Source organism: Aptenodytes forsteri, unplaced genomic scaffold (assembly GCF_000699145.1).
Source record: "Aptenodytes forsteri isolate BGI_AS27 unplaced genomic scaffold, ASM69914v1 Scaffold11, whole genome shotgun sequence".
In the NCBI taxonomy this organism is placed as follows: Eukaryota; Metazoa; Chordata; class Aves; order Sphenisciformes; family Spheniscidae; genus Aptenodytes; species Aptenodytes forsteri.
The window spans coordinates 571,881-584,380 of NW_008794155.1; the positions used below are offsets into that span (position 1 = coordinate 571,881).

Here is a 12,500-nt window from a genome sequence, read left to right on the forward strand (position 1 = left end):
TGGCCCTCCTCTGGACCCGCTCCAACAGGTCCGTGTCTTTCTTATGCTGAGGGCTCCAGAGCTGGACGCAGTTCTCCAGGGGGGGTCTCCCCAGAGCAGAGTAGAGGGGCAGAATCATCCCCTCCCACCTGCTGGCCACGCTGCTTTGGATGCAGCCCAGGATACAATTGGCCTTCTGGGCTGCGAGCGCACGTTGCCGGCTCATGTCCAGCTTTTCATCCCCCAACATCCTCCTGTCATGAGGCAGGAGTATTCCTGAGAGCCATACCCGTGGCTATAACCTATAACCCTATTCTTATAAAGTAGTACAGTGTAATTCATTATGTGCAATAAAGATACTTTGCTCTAACCAAGCTAGTTGGAGCACCAAAAGCAGCGTGGACATATTTGTGTGGTACTGCACGAAGATTAATGCATCCCGCTGAGATCAGGTATCCGTGCTAACGTAGCCACTGTGCCTCCAGTCCTTCTGCTAATTAGTACAGAGCTGCTGTAAGAAAGTTTGATGCTTTAATTGTCTAAAAGGTTGTATCTGTCTAGCTTTTAATTTTAGCAGAATATGTGTCCCCGTTCATCTTTCTCCAGTTCTCTTTTCGTATGTCTGTACAGTGTCAATGGTCCCAGAAGTCAGCCCTACCTTCCGCATCCCTCCTTTAACTGATGCAAGGCTCTTCAGACAAGGAGTTAAAGTGAAAGAGCTACAAAGATCCATAGTTTTTCTCCTTAAAATAAAAATGTGATTGCCCTAGTTCTGTGGTTAGCATGAAACAAATAAGCTCTGTCATGAAGTCAGTGGGGTACAAGTTAATACAAGGTAGTAAAGGAATAATAATAAAGTAAAACAGCAAAGTCCACAGTCTTTATGACACAAACAGTATGATCCTGTTGCAGTCTGAGGCCCTGCTGCAAATAGTATTTTCTGATGCCTGGATAAGTCCAATTTACATATATAGAAAGTGTATGAATAAAGCTATAAAAGTATGCTTAGTATTTTACTTTTTTTTTCCTTGAAAGTAATTTGCTATTGTTCAAACTTTCAGCTTTCACTGGTTTTGTTTCCAAAACCCCAAAAGGAAGAGAAAATAACAAAAGTCCATAACGGCAAAAGGGATATGTTCTCATTTCAGTTCACAGAATTTCCTGCCTTTAAACAATACAAATATATGCCCTTAGGTTTCTAACGTGCTGGAAGGATACCGAATCCTTGAAACAGATCAAATTAAAAGCAAATCCACTATAGCAACAGTGAGTTTTACCAGCACGTCCAATAGATCTCAACAAGAATTCACTGGGTTTTAAGCATGTTGCCAAGCCTTACAAAAATCCTAAACTGCTGACTCCATAAATGAATAAATGCTTAAAACCGGCAAGCAAATTCTAGGCTGAACTGGGCACAAATAAAATCTGATACTTAATAATTGTTCCCTACTCATTACAGGCCCCGTTTAAAACAATTATTTAATAGAACTTTGGGATGTATCCACAAGCAGAACGGACATGGACGTTCGCTATGTAAAACCTTTCAAAGTACATGACTTCCCTTAATTACGGTTACACGTTCAACAGACTGAATGTGTTGCTCCCAGCACTCGGGGTTGGAAGGACATGAGGAGAACAGGGGGAGTTGTCACCAGATAGAGCATGGCAAGTCGGGGAACCGGTGTCCTGAGAAGAGGTGGCTTGGACTTAGAAGGAGGGAAGAACAGAAGAAACTTCTCCTCGGTGTTATTAAATGCTTTTGTTTTGGTTTTGTCATTTGCCTTTAAATTCTCATGCGCTGGCCTTTCTTTCACCTTTTTGACCTATTTCAATAGAAACCTCAAAGTGCCATACTGAGAGTACTGCTTTCCATGGTCATTTGGGGTGTTCCCATGCGAACAGTGTTCAGAGTTGTAGAAGCAAGGCAATGGGCTGAACAGTCATGGTCGAGCTCTTTGCATCTCCAAGGTTTTTCTTTTTTTTTTATAATATATTTAGTGCAGTAATGTTCAAGATGACCATGTCCCGCTGCAGAGCCGGCGTTAGCTCAAGCTGTTCACATGCCTGTGTCTCCTTACGGGGTAGGCACCATCCTTCCTGCTGTCCTCATGCAGGTGTGTCGCCATGCTGGTAACTGCCAGCTCGTAGCCTACAAGGGGGGTAACGGTGCTGTTTGTGTCGATACTGTTTTCTCCTTTTTCCAACAAAAACCTGCATATTCCTCTTCTTGTTTTACAGTCTTTAATATCACGGGTAGCTCAATGATGGGCCACGTGTGTTTTCCAGGAATCTGGCAGCACAGGCTCCCCGAGGAGCCCCCATGATGTGCTAGCGTGGCTTTCTGGTACCCGGATGCTGAAGGGCGGATTCTCAGCGATCTTAAATCAGCATCACTGTCATCCTGATATACATACTAGAAAAAGGGAGTGCAAGGTTTTGTTTGTTGGGGTTTTTTTCCCCTCTAATGACACTGCTACTAGGTTTTTTTTTCCCCTCTAATGACACTGCTACTAGTAGTAATAACATTTTTAGAACTTTCTGGCAATAACTTGATCCTTCTAGGGCAGAGCGCTACTGCCGTTCTAGGTCTAGATGGAGAGAGGCTTTTGGTGTTTGGACAACGAGACACTGACCCACTGGCAAAGTTGGGATTAAAACTCAGAGTTTCCTCTAAACCACACTGCCTAGCTGAGGTACAAATGCGTACGCATTTAAACTTCAGCTGTAGTGCAAAAAAAATGCAAATAAATGTAGTACAGTAACACATTTTCAGATGGAGGGCAGAGTCTCTGTATCACCCCACGGTCCTCAGGGCCAGAGGCAGTTGACTGGACCATCCAATTTGAATGCCCTGTGGCTGAGATAACTACAGTAGCCCTGTGGTTTTCTTATTACTTGGACGTTGTATTGATGACAACATGCGTTTTAGATTTTTGTGTGCATACAATTATTATTTGTAATTAATTTCTCTAGCTTTTTCTGATAAAGCTTTCTTCAGTTAAACCTTCAAGTGAAAGTAGGCTTCATTGCTTATCTATTTCTGGAGTACCTGGGAAAGTGTTAAATAATTAAGGTGAAATCCTGAGAAACACCCAGAAGTTTGCATTTGCACAGTCGAGTGAATTATCAAAAACAGATGTCAGCAAGTGGAACATTTTACATAAATTTATTAAAATCATTATTTACCTGTAAGTTATAAGAAGGGCTTAGTTGCACTAGTTTGTTGCCAATATGTACTGCCAATAATCTGCCAAAAAGCAGCTTGCTGGCAAAATCACTGAAATGGGTAGCTTATGCTTGCACAGAACATTACAACCCCGAGTCAAATGAAAACCTACTATAAACGAACTCTTTGATGGTGGATTCGCTGGAATATGTTATTGATATATGGTATACAGTTTATATGGATTATGTATACTGTGCAAGAAATATGGATATCTATTAAGGGTAACTCGATATGTAATCGGTTAGGACAGTTATTGTTTTCAGTATTTGCTGTGAATTAAGATCACACGGTGGCTGTTCAGTTTCTAAAATACAGACCATTCACGTGCAGCCCAAAGCACTAGCATACTATTTGTTCGATTAATACAGAAAGGCTATTGAAAATGTAAAATACCTGACATCTATACAGAGTAATTTTAAAGGCAACTTTTCTTCTAGGAACAATTTATACATTACATAAACTTATATTTTTCATCCAAGTATCATTTCGAGACTAGCAAGCTTAAATATTGGAGGCCATAGGGAAACATAATATTACGATAATGTTCTTTGGTGCGGTTTGGAAGGTTTTAGGAAACATTTGGAAGTATTTTTCTCATAAAGTCACTTAACTATTGAAGTGTTATGATAGCACTCCCTTCTGCATTGCGTATGTTACAAAACAGCCTGTTTAAAGGGGACATCCATCCTATATATCCTGATTAGAAGTATTGCCACAAACCAGGAAATTATATGTTACAGGATCCTGGTATTAGTTTTAATTAAAAAAAAGGAAATAAAAGACAAGATGATTTAAGGTGTGATATCAGTTTTCAAACACCCATTTCCAATTCTGTTTAGCAAGAAGAGATACTGTATTGTTTGGAGCTATATGTGAAATTTGCATTTTCTAAATAAGCACTCGAGAGCTGAGCTGGTTTTTTTCTGTTTAAGTAAGCGCTAATAAACATGACCAATCCTTTAGGATCCTAAAGAACCTTAAAAACCTTGCAATTCTCAGAAGCCTAACTTTTTTCCCCATAGTGTAATTCATTCTTTTGAACTTCTGCGGAAGCAGAACTTAAGTCAACAATTTCTAAATTTCTGGCAGTTGTTATCAAGGTGACTCTTAGGGCTCCAAAAGTGTATCTGTTACCTTGCAGTGTCGGTGTAGCAGATCTACACAGTCATGATGTTTAATTATAGAGAAAATTACCTTTTTTTCTGAACTATCGGTTAATTCATGTTTTCATATCTTGCGCAAAATAATGCATAAGTTATTTTCATCTGCGTTATAAAATATGTATTGTAGTTCATTACCATCTTTCAGAGGAGTTTTTAAATTATCACCATTTCATTTGTTGAGAATTATGTTCTTAGAAATTGTAACGGCACAGATTCGTACATTTAGCGTTAAAGGATTTCAGGGAATTGAAGATATGAATTCAGAAATAATATATTTAGGGTCAAATTCTGTCTCTGTTGAAGTCAAAGAGAGCTTTGCCTTTGACTTCAATGGGTCCAGAGGCTCCCTTCCAGTATTAAAATGCAGAGTAATCACTATTTGATTTTTTTTTTCTGACCTAAAGCGCTTAAGATATTGTTGAAGTCATTTGTCAGGAGTAAATACGTAACAAAATGCAATAATCCCACAAGTACTGGATTAGGCTAGACATGCTTTTGGCTGAAATGATGTCCAACAAGAGCAGCAGCACAGAGGACTCAAAACCAGGAAAGCTTAGACTTTCAGGGATATATTTGTTTTGGAGTAGTTTCACCTGCCTTTGCTCCTGTTTTGCATAGTTTCACTGCAGGATGTGTTTTGGAAGGTGCTACCTTTCCCTGTATTTTGGGGAATAAGGATTGAAGAACGCTTTAGTTAAAATCCTGGTCATCTAGGATGTAGGCTTTACAGTGTGTCTTGAGCAGTAATCTTAACGTTAGAAATTCAAATGTAGTATTGATGGGAAAGTTAGAGATTGGTTTGACTATCCTCCCTATATTGAGGCACAGATACGGCATCTCAGAGAATAAACTAATATGAGTGTTGTCGAATCAGAGTGAAACTGGATTGGAAAGAAAAGTGTAAATGCTAAGTAGAAGCGGGAGGTTTTGGCAGTATCAAATACGAATACTAGATATTGAGGGATTTTGCTCAGAATTATTTGGAAAAATAGGTGGAATTTATGGTTTGAGGAATCTGAGAATTATCCTGTTTCTTTTCTGCTATCTTTACTCTTGACATCTCTCCTCTCCCGCCTGTCTCATCTTCCTTCCCCACTCCAACAGACCAAGTTACCACTTGAGTCAAAACCAACTGCCTGCCGTTGATCTGGATCCAGCCTCTCTTCTCCGGGAGCATCTCTGGATCCTGCCTGCTAATCAGGCACACTGCTGGAGTGAGAAGAGTTGTTGCATTCAGCTAATTTGTTGCCAAAACAGCAATATTTTGGCTTATTTGTCAGAAGGAAGCCTTCTTCATCCTTGGCCTTGGTGATAGTTAAAACTTGACTGGACGAGGCTCTGAGCAACTTGGTCCAGCTGGATGGGCTTTGAGCAGAAGGTCGGACCAGAGACCTTCCAACCTCAGTGATTCCCTGAGTCTGTTCTGTATTTCTCCTGTGTCCTGGAAGAGAGAAGATGAGAGAAGGTAATGACAGCAGGAAATGATCACATCTCAAATAATATTTCCATACTTCTATATCTTGCAGTTCACAAACAGGGAAATCTGTGTAAAACCTACTTATTCTACCCAGGAAAATATATGTTCTACTGTGGAAGACAAGCTCAGCCGCAGACCTTGTATTTTCTTTTGTCGTGCCCTTCCCAGTGCTTAATCTTGGCTCTGTTCAGTTTTCTTTCTGTTCTATCTCTTTGCTTCTAATCCTTGTCCATGCTTATAAGCCCCTAATATTTATATGGCATTATCTGTGTTAGAGATTACTGCTGACAAGTAATCTCTTCCCTCTTCTGAATGAAGAATTACAACCATTGCTAAAGATCAGAAAGTGAAATTAGATCCCCGAAAGTATGTGACAACTTCAATAAACCTTAATATCAAATTCCCTAAATATTGGGAATTGAGCTTTTAGGTTTGAGCTGTAGCACAGCTTTGGGACACCTGACCACGCTCAGCAACTCTTTTTTGCTGTAGAGCAAAATGTGACGGTAGTTGCAGGGGAAAAAAAAAATCAAGAAAAAAATCACTGAACTGAGACCAGTCTCCCAGTTTTGTCATTTGTTGCAATCTTTTGAGAAGTAGGTACATATAACTGCATCAGTTTTACTACTATCAGGTGATTCGTAACATTAAATATAAAAAATATAAATATATAAATTTACATATAAATATAAAAACCAAGTGTATACTAATGTAGTTGCTGTCTGTTCCAGTTTGGCCTCCAAAGAACTGCTTTCATGACCTTTTTTTTTTTTTCTCCTTAGAACAGAGTGGACAAGATTCTGACTTTTGAAAAAGCTCAGAGATACGCATGCGGCTTTGATATTTGTAAACTGCTTGGCCAGATAATTTGTGTGCGTGGTTGTGTAGTTTTGCACCCATTTGCGGTAACTGTGGGACCAAATTCATCATGAGAACAGGATAAATTCAGGGAAGCAGAAAGAAAGAAAGTGCAAAAGTGGAATTTCCCAGTTACTGCAAATGACAAAAATGACTGTCCATCACAACTGTTATAAGCCAAATGGACTCCAGGTAGTAGAATCGCAGAAGCTCTCCACGAACCTCTGTAGTGTTTTAGGTCACATAAATTCTACTAAAAATATTAACAGTTAGCAAAGAGACGTTTGTGATCGTGTTTAAAGAAAGACAAAGAAAATTCTCAGGCAATGAGTTTGTTGAATTGTAAGTTATGCCGTGGTGGTGCATCAATGATGAAGGAAACGCGGCAGCTCTAAATTGTGTGTGGTCCAGCTCCAAGGCCTGGGGAAGGTTTCTAATATATATGATCATGAGTATCTCCTTTTATTATTTTTAAAAAAACTTTTTAATGGCAATATAATAATAAAAAAATCCATTGCACTTTCAGAACTATCTTTAACTTTGTTTCCAAATGTAACTATAGTTGCAGAAGGGCCAGTTTTTATGAATTCAAATTATTTATTTTTTTTTTACCTTATATCCATTCTTACAAATTATCCTTGCTCATCGAGAACTACTATTCAAACCAGTATACAACACACAGAACTTGCCCATATAATTTGATCTAACCTAAACCAGCACTCCAGTTAGTCTTTCTAATGTGGTTTCTATTCATCAAGCAGCGACAGCATGGCCCTTCCATCCTTTTTTTTTGTTGTTTTTTTTAATAAAATGGTGCACAAAGTGACTCTTGGTGCCACAAAAAGAAACCAGTTCCCATAAGTAATTTGTTATTAGGGCAAATGAAGTGCTGTGAATAAACACATGCGATGTGACATGGCAACATGTTACGAAAGAGCTGGGCAAAATGCACACGTCTGCTTCAAGTAAAAGTACGTGGGTTTCCTCAGAGCAGGGTTTCATGGCATAAATGAAAAGAAAATATATAAAGCATAGATTGGGGAGTTTAAAAAAACCTGTTATTCAAAATGGCAAATGTTTAGATTGAAACTCTGGCTTTTAGTATATGGAATTTTTATTACGTATGAACTTAGTTTAATTTTTAACCCATCTTTTTAACTAAACATCTATACCCGATATGCAAAAAGTGAAAGTTTTCAAGGCTTACTCTTTTTAAAGTCTTCATAAAGTTTTAAAATTGACTGTTAAATGTTGCAGAGATCCTCAAAAATCTGAATAAATAAAAGAAAAATAGTTTTGAAAAGTTTTGAAAACAAGTCATGATGCTAAAATTAGATATCCAAGTCTTTCACTGTTTGTTCTGAACTTTCAGTGTTTAAATATATATGAGTTATGCATAAAAGTCAAACATTTTCCATGTTTTTTTAAATTTAAGAGACAGTGCCTTGTGGAATCTGTTGAAAGTGTTAATATTTGTATGCTTTGGTGCTAATTTTTTCTGGAAAGTTTCACGTGTACAAGATGTCACTACCGCAAGTTAGTAATAACAATACAATCCTTCTCCCGTATTAAAAATAGAATGCTGTGGCATTTTTCTTATGTGACTACTGTGTGTTGTAACTAAGGTTGAGAAAAACGGTTCATCCTTCTCGATAACTAAACCCTACCTATCTGCTGTGGTAGCTCTCTAGCTTGTGTTTTAGAATCACAGAATCATAGAATAGTTAAGGTTGGAAAAGACCTCTAAGATCATCGAGTCCAACCATCATGGGGCATCCACCACCTCTCTGGGCAACCTGTGCCAGTGTTTCACCACCCTCAGCGTAAAACATTTCTTCCTTAGATCTAGTCTTTTAAGCCTATGTCTGCTCCTGCCCCAGCTCTGCTATTCCATAACCAGCCTCTTTGAGGTTGTGTCTTCTGAAATTTAGACAAGGATTTAAAAAACTCTGATGATCTTTGTGGGAGTAGATACTGGCTCCAAATAAAACACTGGAGCACCTGTTTTATCTCCAGGTTATAGACTTCTGGATGGTGATGTAGAAGTCCTGCAAGCTCTTGATGTTTATAAATGACCAAGATCTGGGCAGGTACTGGACGGAGAGATGACTCTGCCTGGAAGGTGGCAGAAAAGAAGAATTAATGTGAGTCTGGAAGAGGAAAAATAGAAGAGCTGGAGCAAAAATGTTTTGGAGAAAATGTAAACACAAAAAATGTGCTAACTAGACGTTGTCTTTCTCCAGCATGCTATTGGGAAATGCGCATGAACAGGTTTAGAAGTTTTCGTGTTGTTATTAGTTTATTTTCAGGTCATTTATTTAAGTGTCATAAAGAACATTAGCTAGTGGCTGGGACTACAATATCCATTATATCATTGCAATCATGTGGACAAGTTTATACTACATATGATTTACAATGGTCTTTCCGCAGTTAAAATTGTTATATTCAGGTACAAGGTTTTATACGTGGTTGTATTTAGCAAAATCCAAGTGGCTGAACACAGAGACGTCTTCCAATCAAAGTCCTAAAAATTAATGCTTTTACACGAACCCTGGGGTTGCAGCGAGAGCTGTTTATGGCTCTCTGCCTACATCCTTTATCATATCTCCACTGTTGTTAGTAAAATATACAGAACTACTTTATGCCAAAACAATAGAAGTTAATGCAGATAACTTGTTCCAAAGTTAACCATCAAATAAATCTTTTTTTTTTTTTTAAACTGTTAAGTGAAATGGTGTTCTGAAACTTTTAAAAATTGTCAAGATGATGAATACTGTGTGTGTAATACAAGTAAATACCATGGAATTGATTGCACACACATGTCTTAAATAAAGGATATTAAATAGTTTATTCCAGAGAGAGATCGGTGAAGTTTTATCTAATATTATTAGAAATTCTGCAATGACGGATCAGATTTATAAGGGCTGAAAAATAAGAAGGAAACCTCTTCAGAAATAGAAATGGTGCATTGAGTGGACGATTGGCCGGGTAATTAAAGACAGGCAGGGGGATACAGTCTGCCTGGGTAGTCCGACCTCTCACGCATCAAGCAATTCTTCTTAATGGCAATGATTTTTCAAAATCTGTTAGTTAAATTTGATTTGGTAAATCAGTCCTCTCAATTCAGTCACAGACTTGGTGGTTTAGAGCAAATCCCTTAACTTATTTCTCCTTCAGCTTTTCCCATGCGTAAATATATAAAAGTATATCCTCACGGGTATGTGTCCTTACTTCAGAGGAGCCGCCACCAGCCAGTTTTAGGTCTATAATTCAGCTTAGACTGTCGAAACGCCAACTTAAGTGTTAAGAACATATATGTGTGGAATTCAGCCACACTGAATTTATACTTTTATGCTCTGAGAATCTGAGGGTGGCTAAGTCGCTGACATGGGAATGGTTTAACTCAGGCTCATTTGGGAACCTGTCTTGTTTATAACATAGGTAATGGATTTGCATGAGGCTGTTGAATGTGATTGAACTTTTTCTGGGTGTATCTACAGAGCAGCTCCAACGAGTGACGGCGAGCAGTGGAAGAAAGGTAGATCTTGTAGGTGATTTGGTCAATGGCTTGAAAATGTAGATAAACAGGAAAATAATATGCCAAGGGACGGCAAGCCAAATCAAAGAATACACATTACATGGAGTAGTTACGCAGTGTACTGACTTAGGAAAGGGGATTTAGGGGTTTGAAGGAAAATCCTCAAAGCAATTAGTCAAGAGTACAACTGCAGTTAAGCTCACACACTGTGTGCGTGTTTGTGTTTTGGTAGTAATTTTGAAGAAGAAGGGTCTTTTTGCATTTAAGGTGCTCCGCTGCAGGGTGAAGTGGATGGTTCTGGCATGTAGGAATATTTGTTTTGAAGAAGAGGGAAGGGAGCGGTTTGTTCACAGCCCAGAAACAAGCTGTGATGGAGTAAAACTCTGAAGAACTGTGGAGGAGGTTGATAAAGTGGAGCGAGCGTTGGCTTTAGTAAACAGTTCAATGAACAGGCTATAGTGTGTAAACATTTGGAAATTAAAAGGAAACGGAAAATTTAAATGTCTCTACTTATCTGGGAGAACCATAATCACACTGAAAGGCATGCAAGTAAATAATATTTGGGTAAATTAACTTGAGGTACAGGCAGGCGTTTAGAGCGAGGATCCCATGGTGGCCATGCATGCAGTCCTCTTCGTGTTAACTTAGAAGACTCATATTTGAATGAAGGAGCTTCACTCGAGTGTTTCCTGGGCAAGGACAGTAATTCATCACTACTTTAAATCAAATAGTAAAACTAGATCTTGCATACAATGTTACATTTCATATATTACAAAAATTAGTTCAGTGGCCTCAATATAACTGTGCAAATGCATCCTGCTGTTGGGAAGGGTTTTCTGCAGCGTGGACAAAAGCCTTGTCTGAACGTCAGCTGGAAGAGACAGTGGCACCTAATATGGACTGTGGGACCTTGGGAAGGTCATAAACAGCTCTGCCTCAGTTTCCCCATCTTAGCGTTCATTACTCACACCTGTGAAAATACAGGGGGGTGGTTGCTTTTACCCTGTGAATGGATGTGCAACTCAGTCCTTTTCTCCTAGGTGGGTCTGTTGTTTTTCTAATTTGTCATTAAGTTTTTCAGTTGGTCATTCTAGAAATCAGGCAAGGATAGTTAATACAGGGTGCTTTTACCCTGTGAATGGATGTGCAACAGTCCTTTTCTCCTAGGTGGGTCTGTTGTTTTTCTAATTTGTCATTAAGTTTTTCAGTTGGTCATTCTAGAAATCAGGCAAGGATAGTTGGGTAAGAAGACCCACTTCCATGTTGTGGTACATGTTTGGCCCATGTTTGTTGTTTAGGCAACAAACAATCTTTCTGCATTAGCTTTCGTTGACCTGTGATGAAGCAACTTGCTGGTCTCAGCCTAGACATAGACAAGAGTCACGTTAGATTGAACACTGCTGCGTTTGGCATTTGCTGCCAATCTTAGCCGTAGTCCTGGCAAAAAATGCCAAGACTTTTCTGGCAGAATTGCCTTTTTACTTCCCAGAGACCTTTGCTTCATTTTATTTTAGCAGGCAAATAGTTTTGTTCTCCCTGTTGATGCACGTGCTGTTAGCGGCGATGTGGTGCAGTGGAGACCTTTGGCTTCTCAGCCAGTGAACCATAGGTTATTTTATTTCACAGGTACCGTATTCACTAAAATGATATATAAAGTGTGTCATTTACTGAATGCTGATGGAGTCGTTGCTTGGATGCGTGTGAAATATCAACCATGTTTTGTCTTCTCATTTGCTATTAATTAATTAACAATTACCAGGTGAAACTGAAATCCAGCATAAACACAATATAGATTTTGGTTTTTTCTTCTTTTTCCTAACAGGTTCATGCCAGAACATAAGCTTGCCCATTTGGAAAAGGTAATTGGTGTTAAAAGAAATGGAGATGCTTATCGATTGGAGGGTCTGCCCGGCCAGCAGAAGAGCAGAGCTTTGGGAGGTTTAATGAAAAACAGCAACGCGCATCGCGAGTCTGGACTTTGTGAAGCCCAGCCTGGACTTTGTACCTCACAGCACGAGGGGCTGCCTTCCCCATTAACAGCACCAGCAGGACTGAACAAGTCTGAACCATCAGAAAGTACAAATCCTTGTCAAGAAGAAGATAAGCAACATCTGACTTTTAACCTCTCTAATATCTTGAGTGGACGGGACTATCAGCAAAGACCTTTACACGTTGCCTGGCCTCACAGGTGGTAAGTGGTGAACAAATCCAAATACTGTACCTTCCAAAGATTTATGAATTTGGTTTGATCCCCTTTCT

The 12,500-nt window shown here is 39.1% G+C and overlaps 1 protein-coding gene across 1 annotated transcript in view; it reads left to right on the top strand.

The window, feature by feature from the left end:
• The window catches only part of GTDC1 (glycosyltransferase like domain containing 1), a 132,025-nt gene that overhangs the window by 82,414 nt on the left and 37,111 nt on the right, over positions 1-12,500 (top strand). The window contains exon 4 of the mRNA XM_019472274.1: positions 12,064-12,432. Within this exon, the coding sequence (XP_019327819.1) occupies positions 12,064-12,432 (369 nt within the window). The remainder of the gene's footprint in view (positions 1-12,063; positions 12,433-12,500) is intronic.